General features: G+C 42.8%; 2 protein-coding genes across 2 annotated transcripts in view; both read right to left on the bottom strand.

Moving 5' to 3' along the window:
* Positions 1 to 281: 281 nt before the first annotated feature.
* On the bottom strand, positions 282 to 2,571 carry foxg1a (forkhead box G1a). The gene has a single exon (XM_083683859.1). The coding sequence runs from the start codon at positions 2,432 to 2,434 to the stop codon at positions 1,190 to 1,192; it is 1,245 nt and encodes a 414-aa protein (XP_083539985.1). The 5' UTR covers positions 2,435 to 2,571; the 3' UTR covers positions 282 to 1,189.
* A 6,512-nt stretch (positions 2,572 to 9,083) lies between these two features.
* Positions 9,084 to 17,130, bottom strand: part of sptbn5 (spectrin, beta, non-erythrocytic 5) — a gene marked incomplete at its 5' end in the record, with an annotated part of 43,525 nt that continues 35,478 nt past the window's right edge. The window contains 15 exons of the mRNA XM_083684096.1: positions 9,084 to 9,704; positions 10,089 to 10,202; positions 10,628 to 10,749; positions 10,998 to 11,111; positions 11,220 to 11,311; positions 11,550 to 11,633; positions 11,832 to 11,891; positions 12,010 to 12,196; positions 12,656 to 13,191; positions 13,493 to 13,600; positions 14,013 to 14,189; positions 14,974 to 15,163; positions 15,439 to 15,656; positions 15,993 to 16,148; positions 16,664 to 16,840. Of these exons, the coding sequence (XP_083540222.1) occupies positions 9,562 to 9,704; positions 10,089 to 10,202; positions 10,628 to 10,749; positions 10,998 to 11,111; positions 11,220 to 11,311; positions 11,550 to 11,633; positions 11,832 to 11,891; positions 12,010 to 12,196; positions 12,656 to 13,191; positions 13,493 to 13,600; positions 14,013 to 14,189; positions 14,974 to 15,163; positions 15,439 to 15,656; positions 15,993 to 16,148; positions 16,664 to 16,840 (2,478 nt within the window). The 3' untranslated portion in view covers positions 9,084 to 9,561. The remainder of the gene's footprint in view (positions 9,705 to 10,088; positions 10,203 to 10,627; positions 10,750 to 10,997; positions 11,112 to 11,219; positions 11,312 to 11,549; positions 11,634 to 11,831; positions 11,892 to 12,009; positions 12,197 to 12,655; positions 13,192 to 13,492; positions 13,601 to 14,012; positions 14,190 to 14,973; positions 15,164 to 15,438; positions 15,657 to 15,992; positions 16,149 to 16,663; positions 16,841 to 17,130) is intronic.

The following is a 17,130-nucleotide window of genomic DNA, read 5'->3' on the forward strand; positions in this document are numbered from 1 at the left end:
AATAAAGCAGAGTCCAGGCGAGATATTTTAGTGACAGTTTAGTTTCTGAAAGCCAGACGCTGAACCGAGGCGGCCTCTGACAGCTCAGGGGCAAGGCCTAGGTCCTACCCGCACAGTGCCGCCTTCACAACAGCTCAATTAACCACGGCATGCAACACAGGCCAAAACCTCCCTCTATGATATATACAAATATGGCAATAAAGACAAGGGTTTCCATGAAATATGGACGTAACCTATTATTTTATTTTGTTCGATTAACAGTTTAAGCGACAAACACGGGAATAAAAGACCACAATATCACAACCATTTAAAGACGACATAAACAATCACTCCATCTTTTATGAGGCATTTGCTCAACACGGGTTACACGTTCGCAAAGTTAACCTATAATTACAATTGGTATTGACATTTCACTAATTACAAAAAGAATGTGACCCGGATGGCGACCACATTTACAGTAAAATATGCACAAAATAGGCTAGAGGCGTTCATTCATTTTGTCCCCTTCCTAATCTGTCCTGTCATATGGTGACTGAATACTGAACTCTCACAAGAGAGTTTTTCTAAACCCATTCTTTGGTCTTTAAAGTAACAGTAAGGTGATGAAAATATAAATGAAGGTAAGTTATGTATAAAGTAGGCCTACTAATTTGTTTCTTCATTATGGGAGAGGACAAAATAACAAGAGCCATGGGTTGGGTATGGGTATTCTCTGCATTAAAAAAAACACATTTATTTGAAAATTAAAATAGAAATTAGTGTTTAATTTTTTTGCAAAATAAAAATCATATTCCACCAGCGCACGCATGATACGTGATAATACTGCAGTCATGGGGACTGGTAGATGTGATGGTATTAGATATTCTTAATATTAAAATTAGGCAAATCTGCAGAAACTATTTAAATACACATTCTAAAGGTAATGCCTCTCCAAAGAACTACGATTTATCTTCGTTTTTTTTCTTCTTATCACATTGCACGTTGCTGACAGTGGAATAATAACGACCCCCCGACACTTGACATATGTACACAGAAATAAATGCAGAATATTAATAAAAAATACCTGGAACTTCGGCTGCTTTTCATTTGTGTTTTTCTCTTTGTTTTAGTTTCTCTTGTTTATATATCTTACAATGTAAATGGTTTGTAAAATGTTCACTTACAGTCTTGTTCCTGTGAGGGTGTTTTGTTAGTGTATAAGGGGGTTTGAAGTTGACCCTTGATTTTGATGTGTGAAGTAGTCAGAAAGTCCTCCAGAAAGTCCTCCAGAAAGTCCTGATGAGAAAGCGGGTAGAGAGGGCCTTAAGGACTCACAGGGGAGGGACGTGGGCGCCTGCGGGGACGAGGATGAAGCGGCCCGGGCCGCCATGGAAGTGCTGCTATGGGACGTCATGGACGGATGGGGGACGTGGGGGAAAAAGTAACTTGCCTGTCCGGATAGAAGGTTAACAGAACAAGGGTTCAGGGAGTACGTCCCGGAGCAAGGCACTGATAGACCACATGGCACAGAGGCCGCGAGCGCCGCTGCCGTGAGGTGATGAGTGGCGTAGGGGATGTCTCCATTCACTAGTCTGTCAACACTCAGGCCGTTGGAACTAGGGAAAGAATGGTTGTTCCCCAAACTGTTTTGAGTCAACATTGTACTGTAAGACATTGGGTGGCTAGGGTAAGGCGATGATGTCCCATTGTAGCTCAGTGCGCTGCTGGCCCTGGGGTGGTGCAGCGATAGAAACGGTGACATGGGCCAATACAAAGAGCCAGCCCTATCCATAAAGGTCAACCCAGTGGAAGTGAGACGAGCTCCCCGCTTAAACGCCAGCTTGGCCCGGGATGTGGTGGATCTCCTGCGGAGTTTCCCCGTGGTCCCACCGATAAACACGTCGTCACTCGAGGGGTCAAGCATCCAGTAGTTTCCCTTGCCCGGGTCATCGTAATGCCGCGGGACTTTGACAAAACATTTGTTCAGGCTCAGGTTGTGCCTGATGGAATTCTGCCAGCCCTGCTTGTTCTCCCGGTAATAGGGGAAATTTTTCATTATGAACTCGTAGATACCGTTCAGGGTGAGCCGTTTTTCCGGGCTCTGCCGGATGGCCATCATTATTAAAGCGTTATAGCTGAACGGTGGCTTCTCATACTTGCCGTTTTTCTTTTCCCCGTCTTTCCCACTGTCCCCCTCTTTGCTATCCTTCTTCTCTTCCTGTTTCTCTTTCTCCTCCGTGCAGCTCGACTCTTGCGAGGAGGAATTGTCACTTTTAGTGCAAATGTTGTCCGACTTTGCGTCCTGTGCCAGGGTCGGTGGAGGAATCTTCTCCTCTTCCTCCGGGACTGTTCTGTGGTGGTTGTCGTTCAGACAGGCTTCGGGCACTAAACTGTTTATACTGAACGATGATTTAGGAATCATTTTCACTTCTTTCCGTTCTCCCATATCCAACATCACACGCAAGGTAGAATGGCAACAACCAGCGGCACAGTTGGGTCTCAATCTCGTGTATGCCGGCAACTCTGCAAATAAAAAAACACAACTATTTCATGTTCCTCTAAAAACACATCGATAGGAGACGGATAGCTACAATTAATTACGGGAGCCACAGACACTAAGCTGTAAAAAAATTGGTTGAACCTTTACAGACTAACAGCCAACCACAGCACCATAAGTATTAACGCGTCCTCCCTCCTTCCAGCCAATCATGGAGCAGTTCTTAGCAGTTGCTCAAGTGCGCAAGGATACACACACACATACACACACACACACACACACACACACACACACACACACACACACACACACACATCCCTGCAATGCAATGTAGCATCCACTCACCCCATCAACAAAGCCTCGTTTACTCGGACCAAAATCATACCAAGAAAATAGATCACATCACCTAAATCCATTTCACTGCCTGTGATATTTTCAGACTGCTGATTCAACATTTCTCTGCGTCTTTTAAGTTTGTTTACGTTCCATGGGGAAATAAACACGAGAGGGACACAGAAATGTAGCCGCCGAGGAGAGGTACTACTTTATGTATCAAGCATATTAAGAAGTATTAAAGCAGCCATAATTGATTACTTATTTATAAACGTAAATCTACACTGACAGAAATGTGACGTTTTTATCCATATTGAAGGAGTTATCTCCAGGTGTCATAATAGCATGAAATCTATGCCTCTATGCTTTTGGACATTATTCAGTCGTTCGGGGCTGCATCTCAAGATTTAATTCACCTGGATACATGTTTCTTTCCCTCCTTTTTCAGAGTTGAAGTTAGTCCATTCCGCACGGCACCTCTGAGCGCGAGTCCTCCTTTTACGCACGTGCGTATTGTACGAGAAGTATCCCCTTATTTAATTCTATAATTGCCTAAATCACAAAAACATATTGTTTAATTACTGCAATTGTTTATACTGCAATGATGATAATAATAATAGTTTTATTATGATTATTAATATGTATACCTGTATGATATAGTATTACTAGTAGTAGTAGTAGTAACAGTAGTAGTAGTAGTAGTAGTAGTAGTAGTAGTCAATAGGCCTATAGATTGTAGCAGCTGCAATAGTAGTATGATTAGTAGTATTATTACCACTGTATTACAATACCACTGCCACGGCTAACAGTAACTATCAACATCATAGTGAAAGGCCTTTGAGAATAATGATGAGGGGTGACTAGGGTCACCATTAGGTTTCAGTGTAAAACTCAATCAGGCTACACTTATCAAGAGATTAATTAAAAGATGTTTCTGCTTTTGCTTTTCCATTTTTTTATCTGTCGAACGAGGTTTCTCATTCCTGACGGCACTGTAGCCGACACTTGTTGTTGAAGATATTTGCCCCCAAGCCAGGGTCATAACGCTCTGGGAAACAAGAGTTACACGACCCTCAAGTCAAAACAGGATCTGTAATAATGTCATCATTCAGCCCACTCATTCCCTGAATTATTAACTTGTTAACTCGTTATAAAAATATTATCTTGGTAGGCTATATATAAAACGTGTTCACGTTGGTTATCAAAGTGGCTTTTGCAACACCGTCTCCTAATTAAACTCCAAACTAGCTCTATGTCAGGCCAGCATTATATTTAAGCTTTTCTGTTTGTGTCTGTTTCGGTTTGTAGTATGTGTCTGTTTAGGTAAACTTGGATCTGCGAGATACGCACACACACACAAACACACGCACGCACGTACGCACGCACGCATGTACGCATAGACACATTCACAAACAGGATGGGGGAGAGAGAGCGCGCGAGCGCACGAACACACACACACACACACACACACGCACACACTCACACACACACACACACACACACACACACACACACACACACACACGGAGAGAGAGAGAGCCGTCGAATTCCCACTAGGTGACTTTTTTGGCTCAATCTGCTGTTGATGCGCTTACATGTAAATATTAGTGGCATTCGATATAGATGTCAAACCAGCATCCTGTATTTTAAGGATATGTAGAAATGCTGATTACAAGGATATTCCAAATGAAAGACCTGACTCATTTTGACGATTACCCAAACAGGGAGAAGTTGCGCTAGATAGATAACATAACGGAATCCGAATTACACAATGTTATTTTACTCGTTTAGTGATGTTATTGTAATATGATTATATATAGACAACAATAACATTACACATCACGATAGTCATTGATGTGGCGATGATATGGATACGACACAAACCGTTCAGATTTAAAAATAATACCTTCATTATCACTCAATCATAACATAAATTGTAAGAACAACAGCAGCAACTTTATTGATCTAAATAATAACATAATAATAATCATAATAATCATAATTTGTTTGTATTCATACATTTTTTCAACGCTGTCTCCAATTTTACCCAATTCTTTCCAGGGGCAAGTTTATAAATTGAGATATATGACGTCGATGGTCAAAGTTATGGAGCTATTGCTATGGCCTATATGAGAGTACTTTTCTAAACATGTTTGGTAAGTTTTATCAAATCAACGATTTCGGTGTTGTCATGTTGCAAATAATTACCCCCAGTCATGTAATTTCATGCAAGGATAAGTGAACATGCATTGTGTAGGCTTATATATGTATGTATGTATGTATGTATGTATCTATCTATCTATCTATGTATGTATGTATGTATGTATGTATGTATGTATGTATGTATGTATGTATGTATGTATGTATGCAGATAGATAGATAGATAGATAGATAGATAGATAGATAGATAGATAGGTACTTTATTGATCCCCGAGGGGAAATTAAGGCGTTACAGCAGCTCACATCACAAACAACAACAACAAAATAAAGTGACAATAGAATAATAAAATAAAATAAAATAGACATGGCCATGTATGTATGACTGTATGTCTATATGTGCGTATAAGTGGCCGGGCTCCTATGTCTGTATGCGCGGCGGGAGAGACTGCTCTCATGGCGGCGATGAGTCCAACTTTCCCAGGGAGAGAATGTGATACCTCGGAGCAGCAGCCCTACCGCATCACTTAGTGGGAAAGGCCGCTTGTCAACGCCGTCTCTCAGCTCTGCAAACCTGCAGCACAAGTAAACAAATATGTTCAGGATTGGCCTTTTCAAAAGTTTGAGGCAGAAATCTCAGCATAAAGCCAGTATATAGGCTAGTATTTTACCAATCAATCGATCAGATGTAATTGTACAGTGCTTTTACATAGAACAATGCCTCAAAGTGCTTTACAAGAACAATACTAAACAATATATATAATTCTTAAGCAATAAGGCCTACAGCTAATTACCAGTCAGGTATATTCCAGTTGTGTGTGCTACGGTGTGAATGCGGACGTGGACGCACCGACATGACAAATTAGGCTATGCCTAATAGCTTTAAGCAAATACTGCGTGAAATTGGTTGCGTGTGTGTGTGTGTGTGTGTGTGTGTGTGTGTGTGTGTGTGTGTGCGTGTGTGTGTGTGTGCGTGTGTGCGTGTGTGTGTGTGTGTGTTGTGTGTGTGTGTTTGTAAATATGCTTTGATAAACATGCCATGGAGCTGGAAATGCTGCTGCTGCTGTTGATGATGGTGATGATGATGATGGTGATGGTGATGGTGGAAATGCAATTGGAAAGGGCCTCAAAATTTGTTAGAATTCCATAGACTCATTCTCAAATGCTAACAATCGATTATAAACACAATATATTTATAAATATGTATACAATATTAGAATACAATTGTAAATTTCTGTTCGTTAACGTGGATAGGCCTATACATTAATTTCATAATTGTAGCTGATTACCTATCAATACTTTAAATTACTAAACGGTAATAGCCTACAATACATAGAGGAACCGCTTCATGAAGAAAACTTCGAAATTAAACGTAATTGTATACGTTCTAGGCGTGTAGTACTGCATTTTACCAAACAATTCTCTAAAACCAGAAAGCTGAAAGCTGACGTTTTAATGTCGTATAGGCTGACAAACATAAAGAATACCTTAATCCTTATAATAACATTTAGTTTAGGCCTGGATTTGTTTGAACACAGTGACGGAGCTGCTCAACACGCGCCGCAAAATATTTATAAACACTGCGTTCATGTAAACACCGTTATTATTCACTTTAGGCCACAAATAGTGTTGTGTGGAAATAAGACGATAGGCAAGAGGGAAGTAGGCGCAGCTTTCCGTTATCGAGTGAAGTCTGTTGCACATCTGTGCGAGTAGGGAGCCCCCTAGCGGTACAATAGAACAACAGGCCCTATACAACAGTGAATAGGTATATTACAGGGGGATAACTTGACAGGATGGAGACAGCAGGAGACACAATTCAATTAATTCAGCAAAAACAAATGCCTGGTCGAGATTAATAAGATGTCACATTTTTTTGGGCGATATTATGGCAAATAATTAACACGACTCGATTTAGTATTCAACAACTTAGAAGGTTATCAATGAGGTAGAACAATTGTAACTGTTTTTCAAACCGTCGATATTGTTCTTTAATAATCATGATTTGGTAGAGGCCCATTGGCTTTATCAAACATGTTATCGAAGATCACATGAGTATTACTGTTGGACTATTTATGGTGACTCATATTCGTATGGTTCTGTGAGGATAGAGATGCTTCAAAGAAAGAGGACAGAATATTGGCCTAACGGACAGAACTCCAAGGCAGTACGACGGCGTCTTACATGGTCATGTTCTCTGTCAAGCCCACGGAGACGGAGAGATGCAGCACAACCTGCTGTAAATATTTGTGTGCTCTTCTTCGTTCCCTAAATGCCATGTTTGTATGTTCCTCACCATATGGCATCAAACCGAAGACGGGCACATTTCAAGCCAATTTGATTGATCGAAGAGAGTTGCTGTTGGTTCATTCCATGTTGAATAGGCCTATGTTTTTCAAATTAAATTAAAAGAGGTCTATCAAACGTACCTCGATAAACGTTGGAAAATGTAGGTCTGTTTCGCTAAATAGCCAACAACTGATAATGAAAAATATTGAAGTATGACATCTTCGGTAGGCCTAGGCAAATTGCAATTGATCAAGATTATAAATACGCTTGACCAAGGCCAATGAAAGCACCATTATAGAGACTTCCTTAACAAAGACAAAGACTTCCATAATGAACAGCCTATATATATATATTTCCGTATTTTTTTTCTATTTTACCGGTGGTGAAAGCGGCGTGCAGAGTAGGGGCTAAAACAGATGTCTGGCTCTTTTGAGCTGTGTGGTGATTCTTACAATATAAGCAGCCGCTCGGCGAGGCGTGATCGGAATAACAAACGAAATCAGCGATTCTGCCATGAGGCTTACCAAAATCGAAATCATTTGAAAACAACATTATCGAATAATCTATCGCAAGCGAAATGAAGAGATTGTGTAGAATACAAAGAAAATACCAAAAAATCCAGGGTTGTTATGAATAAATCACATACATGTATAATAATAATATATGCCATTTAGCTGACGCTTTTATCCAAAGCGACTTACATTGCAGTGAGTGCATACATTTCAGTATCTATGGTCCCAGCGGGAATCAAACCCACAACGTAAGCGTTGTTAGAGCCATGCTCTACCAACTGAGCCACACGTGTACATGTATAAATAGCCTATTATTCCGATGTTATGGTAGTACTGATAATGAACACATAACAACAACAACAACAACAACAACAACAATAATTATTATTATTATTATTGTTTAAATAATTATAATGACAACTACAATGCAGAAAATAATAGGCCTAAATAACTACAAAAGGGATATAGGGTTTTATTAGATTAGATGAATATGTTACATCTAATCTCTATAACTGTAGGCCATATCGTAATTGTAAATGGCCTTCAATATTGCTTTTATCAGCCTTGATAATGCCATTACAAATATCAGAATAGCCAGCATGTAATTACACTAGCAGAGAAATGCTAGGCAATCACCCATTCTCGACAAAGCACCAACAACATAAGGCTTACATATAATTAGCCAATTCCATTTTTAAAAAGTTACATTTGCAAAAATGTCTGACAAAGTGTCTCTGATTTCTTGAGCAATATTAGGCCTACTCAAATCTTGTAACGAGGCCTACAAACCTAATTCATCAAAACGGTTGTCTGTGCCTAAGCTTTATCATTCTGAAAAACATAGCCAAGCCACGTGCGCAATTGTGAAAAAGGTAATCACATATAACCTATTACTATGGCTTAAGGCGTCATTGCAGGCGACTGATTTAATGAACTTTTGAACCTTACAAACAGTCTCTTTAAAAACAAGAAGAAAGTGAACGAATGTGCTCATTGCTGTGTATCCGACGCCATCGTGTGGCCGAAGATGTTGTTTAAAAAAGACACACTATAGTCTACCCCCCTCGTCAATGAAGCACGGAGAAGGATCCTAACTTAACACTCCTCCCCCCGATCCTGCCATAATAATTATAAGATTCCCAGACATCATATCATATCTTCATGAAACGTTTAATTCACAGCATCAACACAAACATGTACAACCGTACAATCAATATATCACACATTGAAGAAGAATAAATCGATCATGAAATAGATTTTTCCGAAAGGCATTGACGTCTTTTGAACCTCACATTACAACCTATAAATGCCTGGAGTTGATTTACAAATATTAACAATTGTCTTTGAAAGAAGTTGTCGGTGCTGAAATGAGTGGAGAAAGATTCACTGAAACATATCTGATTCGTAAAATGAAAATATAATATGGCATTGAATTGCATTACAAAATGACACTGTCTCTTGAAAATCTTTGCACTGATTAATAACAAAGGAATATCATTAACAAATAATATTTAGAAGATATCGAATTTGTGCGCAAATCTTGACACCAATGCTTGATTTACGCTAATGTTAAGTAAATGACTCCATCCCAGCCAGAATATGCCTGCGCAATTATCTCAACTAGGCCTACAATAAATTGTGATTCAAGTTAATCTAAATCATTATTGTGGATTTAAATGCGTGCAAAATGAAACGAGCCGACTGGGTGTGATTATTTTCAACATTAACATTAGAAAATAAATAAATTCACATAAAGATTTCACATAGGCACAGGGATAAACTCATGAGAGATGATCACTTTTTGAAGAGTTTCTTGAAGACGCTCTTCTTGGGTTTGTCTTTGGTTGCAGTCTCGTCCAGGCCCTGGGGGGGCGGGGGAGGTGGGGTGGAGGGGGGCTGGTTCTTCAGGAGGCTTCTCCAGCTAGTGGTTACACTCACTGGAACAAGAAAAAACACACTATGTTATAATTGATCCTACAGAATAGAACAATTACAGAATTTATTTACAGGATATATACATTATTTCAATCTCAAATAATGCAACATGAAAATGATTGCTGTTTCAAAACAGGTTGTGTAACATATACAGTTAAAGGAAATACAAAGGGAAGGAAATACAAAGGGAATGCAAAGAGTGAGACAGAGAGACAGACAGAGAGAGACAGAGACAGAGTGAGACAGAGAGAGAGAGAGACAGAGACAGAGACAGAGAGACAGAGAAAGACAGAACAGAGAGACAGACAGAGTGAGACAGAGAGACAGAGAGAGAGAGAGAGAGAGAGAAAGAGAGAGATTGTGAGTTAGAGTGAGTTATCCCTCACCTTGTTCTGTGGTCCCTCCCTCTGGGTAGCGGTGCTTGTCGTAGTATGTGTGGGGAGGCTTTGGAGGGGGGCCTCTCTCAGCCTCTAAACTGTCCCTGGAGTCACGCACCTCACCTGCAATTAAACATGTTCATGCTGACTTACATTTACACCTGACATTCTCTCATTTCTGATGATTCTCCCCTCAGAAATGTATTTCCATACAAATTGTATTTGTATTTCCATACCCTTGTGGGCTATAATGTCAATCAATCGATCAATCAACCAATCAATCACTTTATCATCCCAATAGGGAAATTCCTTATGAAGCCAGGAATAAACCAGACACAAAATACCTCAAAAATAGACATTTCTACATACACTGACACAATGCACATCACATGTACTGTCCACAATCGCCAGTAATGTGGGCTTCCACATGTAGCCATGAACCCTCCTCTCCTCTCCGCGCGCGCGCACGCACGCACGCACGCACGCACGCACGCACGCACGCACGCACGCACGCACGCACGCACACACACACACACTGTTCAACTTGCCTCTCCCTCTCCCCACATTGAGGGACTCCCTCCTCTCAGGCTTGTCCAGCTGGCTGGAGGTCAGGTGTTCTACTGGTGTCTTCGTTGATTCCACATCTCTCAGTTTAAATGAAGAGGGTTTTCTAAACAAGGCGGGGGGGATTGGCCGGGGTTTCAGATATCAACACATTTATTTAAACAAGTCAGAAAGAACACTTGAAAACATCACGATTCAAATGGTAAATATAAAGCATGAAGTACACTGCCTTTGATCAGGAGAAACTAGCCTGGTCCCAGATCAGTTTGTACCTCAGCCAACTCCTCTGACTATTACTGTTGGCTAACATGAAACACAGATATGGGATGCCCCGAGTCTTGACAGTTCTCTTACCCAGACTCTTCGGAGGAGCTGCCAGACTGGGCACAGCGCTGCAGCTCCTCCACCCACCTCAACTGGAGCCCTCTGCTGGAGGCAGCGAAAAGGTACTGGCTACCATCCCCCAGGCTGAGGGAGGCACACAGCAACACAGTCAACCATGGGTGTTTGATTACAAAAACAACACAACTCAGTATCAACAACTTTATGATCTAAACTAGTCATCCATCCACTCACATGAGTTTGAAGGTGTGGTCCTTCCTCTTGTAGAAGGTGTTCTCCTTACACACTGCTCCAGACATACTGATGGGCGGCCACCGGGAAGACCTCTGCAAAATAATAAATCTTATAAGAGAAGAGCTTCATCTCAACCCTAGAGCTAGCTGGTCAGTACAACAAGAAAACTGTTATTCATCATGTCTCTCTGTCTGTAGCATGGATTGATGATGAATGTGTAGTCAAATCAAACTTTATTGATATAGCAAATTTCATACACAGATGCAATACAATGCACTTTACAGGAAGAGTACATAAAAAAAAAAAACACAACAAACTTAAGTGACGTACCTCTAGGGCTGCGTCCCTGTCTTTGAACAGGTTGAGGGTCTCTCCCTCCAGCGCTGCATAGATTACCTCCCAGTGGTCCAAACCCTGGGACACACCAACACACCTGGGCTTAGCATCAACATTTAGGTAACACTATCTATGTGGCACACACATGTAACACATTATAACCCATTATGGGCATGTATGATGCCTTATAATGCCTCTATAATATATCAGAATATGTCATGTCTGTTTTGTACATAACTGTTCATTCAGTACTGAGGTATTCAATCAAGGTCTTACTTTTTGTTTCAGCTTTATCTCCAGCATCCCGTCCATTTTGACAGACGTTTGACCTCTGATCTATGAAGATGTACACAACACAACACAGGATTCAGGACAGACAGCAACACAGTGTCAAATGTAGTCAAATCTAGAACCCACTCAAACTCAGAGTTCAACTTTATTAATTGATCCTTACATCGGTTGAGGCTGACAGAGAGGCAGATTCTAGCGTCCTCTGTAGGCGTGGAGGGGAGGGCGGGAGTTCTCTGTTTGAAGGAGAGATGTCAGGAGAGGAAGTGAGCTCCCTCAATGGAGGAGAGGGGTCAGGGGAGGAAGTAAGCTCCCTCGATGGAGGAGAGGGGTCAGGGGAGAGCCCTAGCTCACTGGTTGGAGGGGGGACGTCAGGTGAGAGCCCTAGCTCTCTTGGTGAGGGAGGGGAGTCAGGAGGAGAGGCGTGTTTCCTCACAGTAGGTGAAGAGAGGTCAGGGGAGGGTGGTTGCTCCCTGGATGGGTGAGGGAGGTAAGGGGAGGTCATATCCTCCTCCGGCTGCCTTGGAGGGTCAGTTGGGGGGCCAGACACAGGTGAGCCAGGTGGGGGTGGGGCTGTCTCTGCAGGGCGGGCTAGCCTCCTCTCTCTGATGGACACTCTGGTTTTGGGGGCGACGGGGGGTTTATCAGTGGGGCACAGGTCTTGATCTGGGGAGAGACTATCGTGACTATCGTGACTATCGTGACTATCGTGACTATCGTGACTATCGTGACTATCGTGACTAGTGTGTCTACCTCGACTATCATGACTATCGTGACTATCATTACTATCATAACTGTCGTGGGTGTCTGACGCTGGAACTGGAGGGGGTTTAGAGGCATAGCTGGGGGGTCTGGGGGAGAGGAGGGGGGTCACTGAGGCTGGGCTCAGGGCGGTCCGGGCCCTCGGGGTGGGGGTGGGGTTGGGGCTGGGAGGGGGGCTACTGGGGACAGAGGGAGTGGTTTCTGCTCTCCATGTTCTTTTGCCACTGCTGGTTCTTGATGTGCGTACCAGGGGTTTAGGGGCGGGGCTGGGAGGGGGGCTACTGGGGGTGGTAGGGGGAGGATCTAATCTATTGGGTGTCCTGCCACTGCTGGTCCTGCGTACCAGGGGTGTAGGGGCGGGGCTGAGAGTGGGAGTCAGAGTGGGAGGGGGACTCATGGTATCGGTTCTGTCGGTTCTATTGGGTCTCCTGCCACCGCTGGTTCTGCGGTCTAAGGTTCTAGGTGTTGTGGTTCCGCGGGGAGGGGTCTTGGCGTCCGACGGTTTCCTCTTCAGAGAGGTCACTCTAGCTGGCGTGTTCCTGGAACCCTCCTCATTACCATGGAGACCCAGCAGTCTTTGTTCTCTCTGTGAGATGTAAGATCACGTGAGATATCAAAACGAGATTGAACATGAGATAATAACGTGAGATATATTGTTAATTGAATATTACAACATTATTGTGTGATTTAGTGGGGTTATAACATTAAGATTTAATCTCTCAGTTGTGTTTCTTAGGGAAGGTGAGCAGCCACATCTGAGCTTACTTTCCAGTGATTTTGTGTATTGATTTTGTGATTTTGTGTATTTAAAACGGCTGACTTCACAACATGAATTTCCATGCAAATAGACAATAAAGCTATCGTATCGTTTCATATCTCCCTCTTACTTGTGTCCTCTTCTTCTGCAAGGCGGTGAAGCGGACGCTCTGAGCCTGGATCATGGCCTCCAGGTCCTCCTGCTTCTTCATCAGCTCTAGAACATCTGACACCGAGTCCTGAGAGGGAAAATCAACATCACGTTAACGTCATGTTTAACTCTGGTTCAAACCTAAGCAAGTATGAACTAACAACTCAATTTCACTTCGTTGTTCAACATCTTTCATATGATCTTTCTGTATGACAAGGATTTTTGCTCCCTCCTCCTCCTTGTAAACCTCTACTTACCCCATATTCCTCAGCTTACAACATAAAGTAAACATCTCATTTCCACCCTAGACCACAAACACAAATCATCAAACCAATCAACAAAGCTAATGGACTGAGAAGACCTAGCCCATACTCTGAGCGTAGCCTCGTAGATGGTGAGCCAGTGTTCAGCCTGCTCCCACCTACCCCTCCCTCCTTCCCCTTCCATCCCCCCTCCCTCCCTTCCCTCCCTTCCCTCCCCCCTTGTACACCTCTACTAACCCCGTACTCCTCAGCTCTGAGTGTAGCCTCGTAGGTGGTGAGCCAGTGTTCAGCCTGCTCCAGCTCTCTCTGCAGCTGTAGGATGTCCAGCTCCTCCTGGTACAGGACCCTGCGCTCCTCCCAGCTCTCCTGGACCCGCACCTCCAGGTCCTGCAGCTCCAGCAGACGCTCCTCCAACTGGGAGAAGAAGCAGAAACACAGTCGCTCAGTTAATCACATGTAATTAAGTCACCTTATGTCACCTTTTCATAGCTTATCTTTAACCTTTCATTTAACCAGGTAAGACCCCAGACGTTAGAAACCTCTTTTGCAAGGGCGACCTGGATAGATGGCAAAACAGGGACGTACTAGCATGTACATACAATACAAATACACATAAAAGACAAGTGTTAGCAATACATTTGATGATAAAAAACAAAACAAAAACAACTGCAGCTTCCATAGCTTATGGAAATGCAAAGATACACACATCTAACACGTTCGGGTTCCAACATGACTCATTTCCTCTTCGTAGCATGCTATAGACCTTAATATTACGGCTCCATTTAATGGCCCTGGTTGACTAGACACAGATTAAGCACTAACGACCCATGTTCAATAAAGACTCTCCTTTGAGAATGATGATATCTAGCCCTGGTATGGTGTAGGAACTAGTGTAGTTTTCAAACATTAAGATAAGATAAGATATTACTTTATAATCCCCTGAGGGGAAATCTGATTGCACCAGCCAAAACATACAACACCCACAACACACACACACACACACACACACAGAGACAAACAATCTGGCAGGTTATTTGACTCTTGATAATCTTTTAACCCAGTCAACATCAACGTATCACTCGTAAATGTATTTTCACACGTGTTTGATACCATTCCTCATTCCATTCCATGCATTACAATGACCCCGTCCTCCGGTTTCTACCTCCACCAGCCTCCCCTGGTATACTATCACTATTACCTCTTGGCACATGAAGTTGCTCTGCTCCACCAGGCGTCTGCCCTCCTGTTTCACCATCTGTGATTTGTTGAGCTGCTTGTCAATCTGAACACGGTACTCATCGTGCTTTTTAATTAGCTGCTCCAGGTCAGTCCCCTCCCCTCCTAGCCCCTCCCCTCGGACCAGGGAGAGGGTCTCCTTCAGCCACGCCCTGGGAGACAAAGGGGCAAATCACTCCTTCTGTCACAATTTCATTCTTTATGAATTAAAAATCATGATTTCGATTCATGATAGCACTTTGATTAACATGGAAGTGCAATTATGTCAATGAAGAAACTCCTCCTAGACTAAATTCTACTTTTAATGGAGAATCTTAATTGAAGTGGCTTTTTAGTCTAGAATTTGGGTTCCGGGGAACCAGCTCTAGATCTTCACACCTACATAGACTCAATAAGGTCTAAAAAATAATAATAGAACGCCACCTACATGAGTTCCGTCCACTCAGTCAGGTATCTCTGTACAGCCTCCACCTGGCCCAGCCTCCTGCTGCGCTGGCTGGCCATCCCCTGCAGGCTGGCCCAACTCGCTTCCACTTCCTGTAGTCTCTCACTCAGACTGGCCCGCACCTGAGGGTACTTCCTGCTTAGGCCAAGCCCCTCCTCCTTGGTCCGAGACACCTCCTCCTCTATGACCGCTAGGTCTCTCTGAGAACGCACACACATTCATTATTCATTCGTTCAGTGGAATGAGTTCACTAGGACATTTGATAGTATATTTGAGATAGATACGTGGCTATGTGGTGTATCGTTGGGACTCACAGACACACACACACAGATACACACGCACGCACACACGCACACACACACACACACACACACACACACACACACACACACACACACACACACACACACACACACACACACACACACACACACACACACACACACACACACACACACACACACACACACACACACACACACACACACACACACACACACACACACACACACACACTCCTCCAGAGTGTCCTGTACCTCCAGTCCTTCGTGTTGTCGTATCAGGGCCAGTATGCTGAGCAGATCGTGGTCGTGGTCCTCAGAGTCCAGCACCACCTCCTTCTCACTCATCCAGCCCTTCAGCTCGTCCACGTCGTGGTCAAACTGGTGCACCTCGCGGGCCGACCTCAGACTCTATCACACACCATATCTGTTGTTAGCACAGCTACATAAACCTAGAATGATCCTGCATCATTATCTGAGCTGAAACTAAAAACAATCGGCCACCTTTGGGATGGATGATAAAGTTCTATTGTATTCTATTCAATAATCCAAACACCAAAACGAATCATCATTAGATGCCTACTCCTGTTCCTATAGACATACAGTGTTACAATGTTTTCTTCTTTTGGCTCCACAATCCAAAAGTTTGTTGTTTAAATTGTTTAAATCAAACAATTTCTATGAGGTTAAAGTAGACATTGTCAGCTTTTATTTGATGGTATTTGTATACATATTGGTTTCACCATTCAGAAATTACAACACTTTTTATGCATAGTCCCCCTATTTTAGGGTACCCAAAATTCTAACTTGTGTAGAGACGAAAGAAGAAACTTTCGCTGTCCCATTACTTATGTAGGGAACTGTATTCTGTTATGTCATGTCATTACAGAATGTTATTGACAGACAAACTGATCTTTGACTCTCACCTCAGCTCGTGATTTGACAGAATGGGCCAGGTCCTCCCAGAGTGTGAGCAGCACCGTCTCTCTCTGCTGACTGTCAGTGGACCGGGCCTCCTGGCCCAGCTGTTGGATGGAGGTCAGTTTGCTCTGGCCCAGGGTGTTCACCTCAACCACAAAGTCCTCAAACTTCTTTTGCAGGACCTAGAGGAAAGAGAGTTTATTAATAAAGGTGTAGGTAGATCAACATTATGATCTCACAGCTAGTTATGAATGAATGAATGAATGAATAATTAATTAATTACATGATATAATAAAACACTATAGCCAAGACATCAATGCAGTGGTGGTACTAACTTTCCATTAACAACTACTAGCAAACTTCTGATGCAGCAAACACCTGATACTGTCTAATCAGTATGTGGCTCATCCTCCCTACCTCCACATCCCCACCCCTCCTCCCTCCCTACCTCCACATCCCCACCCCTCCTCCC

This window comes from Argentina silus (assembly GCF_951799395.1).
Source record: "Argentina silus genome assembly, chromosome: 13".
Lineage (NCBI taxonomy): Eukaryota > Metazoa > Chordata > Actinopteri > Argentiniformes > Argentinidae > Argentina > Argentina silus.

Excerpts from the sequence above, each read along its gene's own strand:
- foxg1a (XM_083683859.1), bottom strand. The coding sequence starts at position 2,434 with ATGTTGGATATGGGAGAACGGAAAGAAGTGAAAATGATTCCTAAATCA.